General features: G+C 46.1%; 1 protein-coding gene across 2 annotated transcripts in view; it reads left to right on the forward strand.

Annotated features, from left to right (window-relative positions):
• Positions 1-13,441, forward strand: part of ZC3H11A (zinc finger CCCH-type containing 11A) — a 28,016-nt gene extending 14,575 nt beyond the window's left edge. Inside the window, exons 9-16 of one of the 2 annotated variants that reach the window (XM_040985485.1) lie at positions 1,165-1,263; positions 3,291-3,359; positions 7,277-7,780; positions 8,075-8,154; positions 9,502-9,826; positions 10,204-10,367; positions 11,035-11,102; positions 11,466-13,441. In XM_040985485.1, coding sequence (XP_040841419.1) covers positions 1,165-1,263; positions 3,291-3,359; positions 7,277-7,780; positions 8,075-8,154; positions 9,502-9,826; positions 10,204-10,367; positions 11,035-11,102; positions 11,466-11,724 — 1,568 coding nt within the window. In that variant the 3' untranslated portion in view covers positions 11,725-13,441. The remainder of the gene's footprint in view (positions 1-1,164; positions 1,264-3,290; positions 3,360-7,276; positions 7,781-8,074; positions 8,155-9,501; positions 9,827-10,203; positions 10,368-11,034; positions 11,103-11,465) is intronic. The other variant, XM_040985486.1, reaches the window with a different exon arrangement.

Below are 13,441 nucleotides of genomic sequence, written 5' to 3' on the forward strand. Positions count from 1 at the left end.
AAGATTCATTTATTTTTATTGCAAAGTCGGATATACAGAGAGGAGGAGAGACAGGAAGATCTTCTGTCCAGTGATTTCACTCCTCTAATGACCGCAGTGCAGTGGCTGGAGTTCAACTGATCTGAAGTCAAGAGCCAGGAGCTTCTTACGGGTCTCCCACGTGGTGCAGGGTCCCAAAGCATTGGGCCATCCTCGACTGCTTTCCCAGGCCACAAGCAGGGAGCTGGATAGGAAGTGGAGCAGACAGAATGTGGACTGGGATATGGGATATGGGATCCTGGCATGAGTAAGGCAAGGACTTTAGCCACTTGGCTACCGTGCTGGGCTCGCCACCTCCAATTTTAAGAGCAGCGTTTGATTATATCAGCGTGTGTTTGGAACACAAACTACCCAGGGCTCCAAAACTGAAAATTTTCAGTTTTAGTAAAACTGATTTTAAAGTTTTAAGCTTTAAAAAAAAAAAGGTCAACTATTTTAATGCTGTCATGTATGTATGTAAAGTATAAGTGAAGGTGGAAAATCATATCCTCTGAAGAATCTTTTCAAATGTTTAGCAAGACCCTGCAGATACTGTTGCAGTCAAGCCGCCCAAAACATGTTTTTTAAAACTGGCTTGTAAGTTGTGTTAAACTGTGTAACAACAGCATTAATACATGCTGGTCAGGAATCTTGATTTGTGTCTTGGTGGCTCATAAGAAGCAGAATCTTTGAGCACAGGAAAGAGTCTGTGTCCTTCAGAGTTTTAATATCACAGGGAAACTTGCAGTCTTGCACATTTTTTCTGTAGTCCCTATCACCCCAGTACATTTAATATGAATTGAGCAATTAACTGGGTCAGGTTTTAGGGACGTCCTTTGCTTACTGGTTGGTAACGGGGTGAGATTTGACAAGACCTAGTGGTATGTGAAAAACTGCACATTTCCAGTTGTGAGGTTCAGCCTCAACCTGTATTTATGATGTTTCAGCTCAGTCAGTTATTTAGCAAATTCTTATTTGTGTATTCTAGTTTTTCACCCCTTCCTGTGATTCCTCTTTTTAGAACATTTTTATTTCTTTTGGTGAACCAGCACTCCAGTGTCCTTGTACAGTGTCTGATTTGCTGGTGTTTCTTGGCCTTGTCCAAGTGGACTTGAAATCTTAAAACTAACTTCCTCCTATTTGTAGGTGGTGACAGTGGCCCTCCCTTAAAGCGTAGCCTTGCTCAGAGGCTGGGAAAGAGAATTGACGCTCCAGAAACAAATGCTGACAAAGCACCAAAGAGAGGTGGGTACTGCTCTCACAAAGTTTGTGAGAGTGTCCTGGACACTGTGTCTTGGAATGCTACCAGCTTGTCATTATTTTGTTCAAGTAAATTAGGTTATTCTGATATTTTTAAAATTCAGTAACACTTGAGTTGTTTTATTGAACGAGTTAAACAGTGTCACACTTCTCAGTAGCTTGTCGTATAATGGTAAGTGGGACTAGTCATAGAGACTAGCACCTCTAATGCGTGATGCTTAAGGAAGGACACCTAATGCTGGGGACAGGTTCATAGAGGAAGTGATGTTCGAACACTGAGACTTGTAATCTGAGTTAGAAATTAGCCCAGTGAGGTAGGAGGGGGGCGGAGAGAACGACCCCCATACAGGGACAGAGCTGAGAGGGCATGCTGCGCCCGGGGGTGGTGGGGACAGAATAGAGGCAAGATGGAAAGTGTGATCGGAGGAGGCACTGCCTCCAGCAGAGCTGCCAAGGCCTCACTGGAACGTGGGCTCACTTTATAGTGGTGACAAGGCTCAGGTTCGCACTTTGGAGCCGTTGGAGGGACAGAGGTTAGAAGGGGACAGCGTACTGGCCAGGATATGGATTATAGGCTGTAAAAATTACCCAGATTAAAAGTAGTGGCATAGATTTTTTTTTTATTGTTATTATTATTATTTTTGTTGTTGGAAAGGCAGATATACAGAGAGGAGGAAACACAGAGAGGAAGATCTTCCGTCCGATGATTCACTCCCTAAGTGAGCGCAATGGCCGATGCTATGCCGATCTGAAGCCAGGAGCCTCTTCCGGGTCTCCCATGTGGGTGCAGGGTCCCAAAGCTTTGGGCCGTCCTCGACTGCTTTCCCGGGCCACAGGCAGGGAGCTGGAAGGGAAGCGGGGCTGCCGGGATTAGAACCGGCGCCCATATGGGATCCCGGGCGTGCAAGGCGAGGACCTTAACCACTTGCGCCACCGCACCGGGCCCCATAGATTTTTTTTTTAAGATGTATTTATTTTTATTGGAAAGGCAGATTTAGAGAGAAGGAGAAACAGAAAGATCTGTTCCCGGGTTCACTCCTCAAGTGGCTGAAACACCAGAGCTGAAGCAATCCAAAGCCAGGGGCTGGAAGCTTCTTCCCAGTTTCCTACATGAGTGCAGGGCCAAGTATTTAGGCTCTCCCAGGCCCCAAGCAGGGAGCTGGATTGGAAGTGGGGTAGTTGGGTGTCAAAACAGTGATCATATGGGATCCTTGCACATGCAAGGTGAGGATTTAGCCACTGAGCCATCGCATCAGTCCCATGGTGTAAATTTTTGTATTAAAATTGATGTGGAAATATGCTGACGCTGTGCATGATTTCTAGTGGAAGGAACGGAGTCCAGGGTTGGCTGCCCGCCTCAACACCCAACAATGAGAAATTTTGCACTTTGCCTTTACCCTTGAGGGCTTTATTGTTTGCTAAATCCCCCCTGCCAATTATATTGACAGTTCTTAAAACTAAAGAGTGTTATTTCACATAGAGTTAGGGGAATAGAAACTTTGCCAGCAGCATTGTAGTAAATGGCTCCAGGAACTCTGTTGCCTCTGGCTTGTGTGAGCCTCTTCTGCGAGGAAGGCAAGGGTAAGGGCTTAGGGGCTCTTTTGATGTTACCACTGAGAGAGAAGTATAGTCTAATTTGTGAACTTTGAAAAGAGGTGGTTTATGTATTAAAAAAAAAATTTTTTTCAGTTTGTTTGTAAGAAATAGCTAGGCAGAGACAGAGACCTGCCCTCACAGCAGCTGGAGCCTGTGGGTCTCCCTGGGGACTACACACACCCTGCTCTAAGTGAAAGGCAACGGCAAGAGGGACAGAGAGAGCTTCCATCTGCTGCGTTGTGCTTTGTTGCATTCCACTGCCTTCCCAGGCGTACTAGCCAGAGTCTGAATAGGAAGCGAAGCAGCTGGACTCCAGCCAGCACCCTGATACAAGACGCCTTGTTATAAGCTGCGGCTTAGCATGCTGTGCCACAGCTCCTGTCTCAGCTTTTGGTTTCTTGAAATTCTTTCCACAGTACAAGTACCCAAGTCTCTCAAGGAGCGGTTAGGCACATTGGCTGGTCCAGACACTGAGGATGTGGCCGGTAAGTCCGAAGGCTTTCCTGAGAGGACTTCTCTCAACCCCCTGCACCCAGCGTTCACCCATCTGGGAGGGTTTTGTTGATTCTGCCCAGTGTTCAGTGAACTCAGAATTGAAAGACTTGCCTGCTTTCGATCTAGAAAACATGCCTTTCATTTCTTTAAGTGTATCCTGCTTACCTTTGCTTTTATTCTCTTAGAAATTCTTGAGGTGGGGCCCGGCGCGGTGGCGCAAGTGGTTAAAGGTCCTCGCCTTGCACGCCCGGGATCCCATATGGGCGCCGGTTCTAATCCCGGCAGCCCCGCTTCCCTTCCAGCTCCCTGCCTGTGGCCCGGGAAAGCAGTCGAGGACGGACCAAAGCTTTGGGAACCTGCACCCGCGTGGGAGACCCGGAAGAGGCTCCTGGCTTCGGATCGGCATAGTATCGGCCCGTTGCGCTCACTTGGGGAGTGAATCATCGGACGGAAGATCTTCCTCTCTGTCTCTCCTCTCTGTATATCCGCCTTTCCAATGAAAAAATAATAAAAATAAATCTTTAAAAAAAAGAAATTCTTGAGGTGTACACACCACGTCTTTATACTCATGCCTTTGTTGTTGGCCTCCACTCCAGAGAGCTTTGTTCTCTAGATGAGGAATGGACAGGTTATTTTTCAGTGGAGGATCAGGTATCTGCTGTCCACAGTGTCTGCTGCAGCTCCTCCTCTGCCGGGACAGCAGCCGTGAGCAGTTCAGAAATGAGTGAGGGTGGCTCTGTTTCTGCCAGCATTCACTTATAGGAAGGAGCAGCGGGGTCCGGATTTGCCCTATAGGCTGCAGTTGGCTTGTCCAGCCTTGTAGTTTTAGTGTTGAGTCCTTCATATGAGTTTATTTTTGATACTTCTATTTTCTAAGTACTGTTTGTTGCTTTTTGATTTCTCCTGTTTTCACAGACTGGTTTCAGACCTTTCTGCCGTCTCTAATTTTAGTCTTCCTTTTTTTTTTTTTTAAGATTTATTTTTATTATTTTTTTATTGGAAAGGTGGATATACAGAGAGGAGAGACAGAGAGGAAGAACTTCCGTCCGATGATTCACTCCCTAAGTGAGCACAACGGCCGATGCTATGCCGATCCGAAGCCAGGAACCTCTTCCGGGTTTCCCACGCGGGTGCAGGGTCCCAAAGCTTTGGTCCGTCCTCGACTGCTTTCCCGGGCCACAGGCAGGGAGCTGGAAGGGAAGTGGGGCTGCCAGGATTAGAACCGGCGCCCATATGGGATCCCGGGCATGCAAGGCGAGGACCTTAACCACTTGCGCCACCGCACTGGGCCCCAGTCTTCCTTTTAATGTTTTATTTTTATATATGATCTTTACTACTTAGTCTTTTTTTTTTTTTTTTTTGAGACTTTACTTACTTGAAAGGCAGAATTATAGAGCAAGAGGGAAAGATAAAGAGATCTTTCTTTTGCTGGTTCATTGCCAAAATAGCTGTATCAGTTGGTGGTGGACTGGGCCAAATCTAGGAGGCTGAACTTCATCTGGGTCTCCCCTGTAGGTGCAGGATCCCTGAGACTTGAGCCAGGTTCTGGTGCTTTCCCAGGCATATTAGCAGGGAAGTGGATTGCAAATGTAGTAGCTGGTACTTGAGCTGCTTTCCATATGGGGTGCCAGTGTCACAGGCAGCCATTTAACTTGAACTGCCTCTGTTTTGGCTATTTTTTAATGTTGTTTTTTTTTTTAATTGTAGTTTTAAGTACTTTCCATGGGTTTCCTCTGTGGTTTGGAAGACAGTTTCTCAAATAGATGCTCCCTGATGGGAGACATGATTTATTTCTGGACTGGTGCTGAGTGTGTGCTGAGAGTTGCTTGTGTGGATGACAGGCTGGGACACACACAGCTTGCCTTCAGAATAGAACCAACCGTTTTCCTCTTTTTGCTTAACTTTGGCTGGTCCCCATCTTTCTCTTCTGCTTGACATTTAGGCTCTTCTTGCCAGCATCTTCATGATGTGCTCTTTTGGGATGGCTTCTCTTCTTCTTAGGGAGTCCTCAGGAAAAGCTTCTGACCAGCTGGCTGGTCATCCAAGCACCCACTACTGACCCAGTTTGGCAATTTTTCTTGACCCTATTGGCAAGAGCAGTTCTCATCCCTACAGTTTTTTATTTTTTTGGGGGGGGGGGAGTCTATAAATTTAGGTATCTGCTTTTTGTTTTGTGTAGTTTGTTATTTGAAAAGCAGAGTGTGATGAGAGCTCTTCTACCTGCTGGATCACTCCCCTAGTTGCCTGCACAGCCAGGACTGAGCCTGGAACTCCATCCGGGTGTCCCTGTGTGTGCTGAGGAGCAGCCAGCACCACCCATCTGGCCCCAACTTGTGGGGTTTCTTTTTAATACTTATTATTAAGATGAAGTTGCACATCCATGTGGGCCTCTGATCAGGATGGACAGGGTTGGTTAGGAGGGGACGTGGGTGAGATAAATGTTTATTTTCCCTCCTGTGTGTGTTGGCGGGGGAGCACCACTCCCTCCTGTCATACTACATAAGTGCCCAGGGATGGAGATGGTCATCCAGTATTACCTTGAGGCCCCGACAGAGGGAAGAATGTTCTGAGGGTATTACTGGAGTGGTCCAGTTTGTGGTATTTTAATGTTTTATATGTCAGTTTGATGGAATTTTAGTAGGGGAAGAGAAACAAGGTCTCCATGCTGCTTATCATATTCATTTTGTGATTTTTAAGATTTATTTATTTTTTATTTTTATTACAAAGTCAGAGCTATAGAGAGGAGGAGAGACAGGAAGATCTTCCATACGATGATTCACTCCCCAAGTGAGTGCAATGGCCAGAGCTGCGCCGATCCAGAGCCAGGAGCTTCCTCCAGGTCTCCCATGTGGGTGCAGGATCCCAAAGCATTGGGCCGTCCTTGACTGCTTTCCCAGGCCACAAGCAGGGAGCTGGATGGGAAGTGGAGCTGTTGGGATTAGAACTGACACCCATATGGGATCCTGGCGCGATCAAGGCAAGAACCTTAGCTGCTAGGCCACTGTGCTGGGCCCTAACACCTTTTATTTAAAAACCTTCAAAAGTTAAAAAGTTACTGGCTGGAGCAAGCATGAGAGAACAGTGGGTTAAGGCACTGTTTGGGGTGTGTGCATCCCGCATCAGAGTACCTGGGCTCAGGTCCTTGTGTCCTGCCTGTGTGTGCTCTGGCTACCTTCAGTACTTTGTCCCCTGCCACCCACCTGGGAGACCTCCTGGCTTCCACCTGGCCCAGGCTCATCTGTTGGGCTGTTTGAGGAGTGAACTACTGGATGGAAGATCTTTTTCCCTCTACTTCCCACAGTTTTTAAAAAGAAAATTGCAAAAAGCAACAAAAAAAAATTTTTTTAACATCTAGGTAGTCAAACAGATCAGCACTTTTTTTTTCCCTCTTGAGAGTTTTTCTGGGGCCTGGCAGTGTGGCCTAGTGGCTTAGGTCCTCACCTTAAACTCGCTGGTTCTAATCCCGGCAGCTCCACTTCCCATCCAGCTCCCTGCTTGTGGCCTGGGAAAGCAGTAGAGGACGGCCCAATGCTTTAGGACCCTTCACCTGTGTGGGAGACCTGGAGGAAGAAGTTCCTGGCTCCTGGCTTCAGATCAGCGCAGCTCTGGCCGTTGTCCTCACTTGGGGAGTGAATCATCGGATGGGAGATCTTCCTCTCTGTCTCTCCGCCTCTCTGTACATCTGACTTTGTAATAAAAATAAATAAATCTTAAAAAAAAATTTCCTGTAGTTGCCATGACCAGAAACATGCAGTGATCTAAAATTGAGATCCAAATTCATTCTTCAGTTTGTCATTTTAATAGCCTATTTACATGATTCATTTATGGAGTGATGTGACCCAAGAATAGGAAAATGATAAGAGATGAGTTTCAAGTCAGATGACATGGTTTTCTCCTGTGAAAACAGAAAGAGTTAATAAAGTTGGTGAAATCCACGTGAAGACATTAGAAGAAATTCTTCTTGAAAGAGCCAATCAGAAACGCGGAGAATTGCAAACCAAACTCAAGTCGGAAGGATCGTGCAGAGCTGATGATTCTGCTTCAGGAGCAAGGAGCTCCTCCACTATTCGGATTAAAACCTTCTCAGAGGTCCTGGCGGAAAAAAAACACCGGCAGCAGGAGACAGACAAACAGAAAAGCAGAAAGGATACCGCTTGCATCAAGTTGAAGACTGATACTGAAAGTAAAAAAGCCGTGGTTCTGCCTCCCGGAGTGGCCAGCAGAGAACCGGCGGAGGAGCCTGCAGGTAGAGCCAAGTCGATGCAGGAGGTGCACATTAAGACGCTGGAGGAGATTAAGCTGGAGAAGGCCCTGAGGGTGCAGCAGAGTACCAAGAGCAGTGCCAGCACCCAGCCACAACCCGAGGCCACCCCGGGAACCCGGCGGCTGCTGCGGATCGCCAAGAGGACAGGTGAGGAGAGCTGCCCAGATAGAGTGCAGCTCGCCACGTGCGCTTTGTAGGAGTTCTTGAAGCTAATTTGCAAACCAGTGGACTGAGTGTGGTTAAGCTGCTTTATTGTAACACCATCCTTTGAGCCTTTGGTGTTCTTCTGTGCATTTTGCAACTCTGTGAGGATCAACATGTATCCAGTTCTCTTTGTCTTATATAATTGTTTTCATTAAGAAAAGTTTTGTTGAACTTCTTTGTCATGATGTTGTAGCCTAAAGGAAATGACAGCTGATGATGTATTCAATGTAAATACAGGTACGAAGGAAGAGAGGAAACTTCAGGAAGGAAGTGAAGTTGCTTCCCAAAGGAATATTAATAGAACAGAGCCTAAGGAGGTGAGTTTGGTTAACTGTATGCTGTTGTTTCTGGCGACCAGAGGCCAGGTGGAGAATGAACAGACGCCTCCATTGTGTTGTGCAACTCTGATGTAACCACCATTGGCTGGGGTGTTATTTCGCTTCAGAGTTCTGAGTTCAGCCCTCCACTCCAGCTCCTGACTCCAGCTTCTGCTGAAGCAAACCTCGGGAGGCAGCAGTGAGGGCACTGGCCGCTGCAGGGCAGACCTGGCTTCAGCCCCCTGATGTCGTGAGCAATGGGAGAGGTAGCAATGGGAGCAGGTGTGATCACCGGGCTTGCCATCTCTCTCTCTGTGTCCCTTTCAAGTAATTAGAGTGGAAAACAATTATTATTTCTACCTTCCACACAACATCCTGTTATATGAATATATATTTTTCTGGACATTAAGGTTGTGTTTGGGGTTTTTTGAGGGTGGTTGTTCACTTTTTGGTCTCATTTTATTTGAAAACAAAGATAAATGGAGAGGAATTTTCATTTACTGGTTCACTATCCAAAAGTCTATTACAGCCAGGGCTGACCCAGGCTGAAGCCAGAAACCTAGAACTTGGTTTTTGGTCTCCATGTAAGTGTCTTAAATAATTATGCCATCACTGCTGCCTCTTGGATTGCATGTCAGCAGGAGACTGGCTCGGAAGCAGAGCAGCTTGGACTTGAACCAGACATTGTAATATGGGATGTGCATGTCATAAGTGATAGCCTGGTTGCTATACACACACACACACATAAACACACACCCTTGGGCATTAAAGTTTTATAAAAATTTATGCAATGAGAAATATCTTAGTGTAAATTTGTGTCTAAATTTTTAGGAGTTATTACTATTTGTGTTAGAGTTGTGGTTGTCTAGCCTGTCAAACCTGTCCTAGTATTGGTCCACACAGATTTAATTCTAGTCGTTAATGTTAGTATAATTTCCATTAACATTAAATAACAGTCCCCTTAGATTCTGGGTCATGTCTGACTTTTCGGGCCAGCTTGGGCTTGATGACTGTAGTCGTTGGGGGTGGGCCTGTGGTAGTGGTTGCATTACTGCTTGGGGTGGTCACATCTATATCAGAGGCCCTGGGTGCAAGTGCTAGCTACTTTAGTAACATTCCAACTTCCTGCTGCTGTACTCCTTGGAAAGTAGCAGATGATGGCTTAAGGAGTTGGGTTCCTTCCACCCCACGGGCTGCTGTTGCGTTGGCAGTGAACCAGCATGTGGAGTATCTGTATACAGCTGTTTCTCCTTCTCTTTGTCCCTCCATTGATAAAATAAAATGAAAGGAAATAGGCTGTTTGCTGTAGGAAAATTTTTAATTTTGTCCTGTGAAATTTGCCCACAGGCTTCAGATGAAGCCATAGGAGTTGACAGCACTACAATTCAAGACAAGAGATGTGAACGCAACAAAGAAAAGCATGCACAGGAGCAGCAGGAGAAGGGAGCGTCCCAGAGGGAGAAGTCTGTCTTGACGCAGATTCAGGGAGTGGCCTCCGGCAACACACCAGGAGTGGAGCCACCGGAGCTCCCTTCTGTACCAGGTGATCCTCAGCACCTGACCAAGCGACTTCCCACGAAAGTCCAGAAGATGGAGGTGGAAGCCTTAGGGACCGGGGACTCAATCCTGAATGTGAAATGTGCAGCACAGACCTTGGAAAAAAGGGGGAAAGGTGGGTATTCGTGTGTGTTTCTCCTTGCTATAAGATATAAAAATTGCCAAGTTTATACAAAAGCAGAACTTAGATGGGTTCCTTTCTTGATTTAGAATTGCAGCTCTAAAAGTTTTAAGACTTTCTGTGACAAATCTCCCCTGTGGGTTAGAGGTAGAAAATACCAGAGAGAAGAAACCCAGTAACAATGAATGAAGAGCCACTGGGAACGTGTGTGTACCCACTCCTGTCATCGGGTTATCTGCGGATTGTTTTCAGTCTATGTGATTCTGTTCTGTTTTCATTTTGTTTGTAGTATTTCTGATGGGATTTTAATATCTTGAGTGACTTTCTGTGTAAAAGAGAGTATTATAACTAATGTTTTCTGTCCTTTGTAGTTAAACCCAAGGTGAACGTGAAGCCGTCTGTGGTTAAAATTGCTTCTCCCTCCAAGTTGGCTCCAAAACGCAAGGCCTCGGAGATGTACCCTGCTGTGGTGGCTGTGAAGCCCCTCAGCTCCAGCAGCGGCCTGGAGGAGAGCCCAGCCAAGAAAGCAGCAGTGGTAAGGAGAGGCCCCACGGCAGGCCCGACTCTGTTTTCAGACTCACTTTTATTAATTAATTTGAAAGGCAGAGTTACAGAGACCTTCCATCTACTGGTTCACTCTCAAATTCCGCAGCAGCCTGGGGCCAGTCTAGGCCGCAGTCAGCAGCCAGAAACACCCATCTCTGTCTCCCACTCATGTGGCAAGGGCCAGATATTGGGGCCATCACCCATGGGCTTCCCAGGCGCGTCAGCAGCCAGGACTTGAACTGGCACTCCAGTATGGAATGTTAGCATCAAAAGCGATGATTTTAAGTCACTGTGCCGCAGCCCAGCCTCTCAACCTTTTATTATTGATTCTCAGAGTTCCAGGCTGAAAGAATAATATCCAGAGTGGGCATTGCCGTGTCCTGGGAACAACAGGTGATTGACAGCTTGAACTGGGTCCTGACCACTCACTTGGGTGTTAACCTGGATGGAGTTCCTGGTTCCTAGGTTTGATCTGGTCCAGCCCCAACTATGAGCATTTGGGGAGTTAACCAGCTTGTAAAAGATACCTCTTTCTCTGGCTCTACCTTTCAAATAAAAAATAAACTTTAAGAACAAACAGCCATGATTTTAAGAAAACAATGTGTTGAAATGAAAAAGTTGACCTCACTAAATTCACTTCACACTTCTTTCTGCAGGCTGTCGTCCCACTCCTCTCGGAGGAAAAGTCAGTCGCTGTGCCTGAGACAGAAAAGCCTGGAGACAGGTAACACACTGTACTTCTTACCCAGACTGTCTAGAGAGTAATGCCAACGAACAGCTTTTGAATGTGTGCGGTTGCACTGTAACTAAATCTGCTGGACTTCCAAATGATTGCCAGAATGCAGAGCATTAAGGTCTTAGATTTCTTTTCTTATGTTATTGTGCATGTTTTGCCTGTGTTATCTAAAAGGTGCTTGAATTCTATTTTATTTTGTGAAAACACTTGGTTCCGGATCAGCCGAAGGACTTTGTGCATGTGTCCTCAGAAGCAGCCACATACTCCCTCCTGTGTGTCGCTGAGGCCGGGGCTTCACTCATCCGCAGAAAAGGAGATGTTTTCTCAGAATCTGTGTCCTTTTCCTTACAGTCTTGCGCTGCCTCCAGCTCAGGCCTCCTCAGAGCCCCCACCCCCAGAAGGATCTGGTCCCTCCTCGTCCCAAGGGGCCACAAAAACTCGCCGGCTCAGCTCTGCCTCAGCAGGGAAGCCCCCGCTGTCTGTGGAGGATGATTTTGAGAAACTAATATGGGAGATTTCCGGAGGCAAATTGGAGGCAGAGATCGACCTGGACCCGGGGAAGGATGAAGATGACCTTCTTCTTGAGCTGTCAGAAATGATCGACAGCTGAAAGCGGCAGAGAACACTTTGCAAAAACTCACCAATCAACTGGACTTCACCTTATCTATTACAACATTTACCAGAAATGATTATTTCTTTAGTCTAGAATTTGCCCCAAATCAGAAGTATACCTCTGAATTACCTGTATGTGTCCTGGATTCCTTGGGGTCAGATTTTTAAAAGTCCCTCAATAACTGTTTTGTCCACTTGATGCCATTGTCAGGCATCTTTGAGAACAAGTTCTGCCCTACGCTACGCTCCGCAGCAGGAGACTGAGTGGGAGATCCATGCAGAAGGGTGCAGAGAAACCTAGAGACTCCTTGAGGTGTTCATCAGCTCCGGCTGTTTGGCCCTTTGTTGTATCCTTTCTTTGTGTATCATCGTGATGTACTTGATGTTACCTGATTTTGACATGGATGAGGACAGCTGCTACTTTTAAGGACCAAATCACATGCCACCACTAAACAAACCCACACAGTCTGTGTTAAAGTGTGTCTTTTTAAAGGTGTTTGGAGATTCCAGCAAGCTTTAAAGAGGGTGGAGCAACTCCAGACGCCCTGTGACAGAGACACAGCTCTGTGGGCCTGGTGCCGCCGCTGCCCTACGCCTCTGAAGAGCAATAGCTAACCTATTATTATTATTATTATTACTATTATTATTATTACTGTAATTTTTTAAGGCTTAAAAGTGCCTCGGGGGTCCCCTGAAACTAATTTTCTATTTCTGGGGTGCCCTGGATTCTTTGTAAGGGACGGTGATGTGTTAGAGGAACTATTAGTGTGGACACTGTCCCTTCCCTTTAATACTTGCCTCTTCCTGGCACTGAATTGTCACAGGGACAACAATTGGTTAACTTTTTTTTTTATTTCTAACTTTCCCAGCAAACTCTTCTTGCCCAGTATTTATTTGGTGCCCTTTAACCAGCTGAGAGAAAGAAAGCAGTGAGCGTCCCCAAGCTGCCCGTACTTGTGGATCGTGGCGGTGCGCGGGGCTGTGCTCCAGCAGGGATGACGAGACGCTCCGCGGGTGTATTGGATGCCTGCCAGTTCCTTCGTGTCTGGAGTGGATTTTCTTTTCTTGCTGTTCGTCTCCTTCATTTCACCTCAAGGTTTAGACTTGTGAATGAACATGTGTGATGGGAATAATAGTCTGGAAGGAAACATATTGTATATAATTGGAAGGAGGAGGAAGAGGACGTGTCCATTTTGCTGTTTTGCTCTAGGTGGCCAGTTTGGTTTCTCAGAGGGAAATCTGACCCACCTGTCGTGTTGGCTCCTAAGGAACTGCTGTTGTAAGCGGCTCATCGAGAGTTGAACTTCCTATGGCCATGTTGGAAATTTGGTAAAGGAAGAAAGCCACAGGACTGCCCATTCAGTCTTGGGCAGAGCTGGATGATTCGGCACAAGGAAAAGTGACTTGAAACTTGTGTATAGAAACACCTCTGCCAGTCCATCCTCAGCTTACTGAATGTTGTATGATAGCCCTTCTCCAAAGCAGAGGTGGAATGTTCTGGTTTCACCGCCACTTGTTTGCTCATTTGATTTTGGAATCAGCTTATAGATTCCATGTTCTTTTTTTTTTTTTTTGTATATAACCTCTTTACATTAAAAAAATAATTTTGTTTCATATTTAAAGTCCTTGTATTCATCAACAATTCATGTTATGCATTATTTGAACTATTTGCCATTACAGATCCTATGTGTTTTGAATAAAACTGGTGTAGGAAA

This window comes from Ochotona curzoniae, unplaced genomic scaffold (assembly GCF_017591425.1).
Source record: "Ochotona curzoniae isolate NIBS_2020 unplaced genomic scaffold, NIBS_Ocur_1.0 contig_430, whole genome shotgun sequence".
NCBI lineage: Eukaryota > Metazoa > Chordata > Mammalia > Lagomorpha > Ochotonidae > Ochotona > Ochotona curzoniae.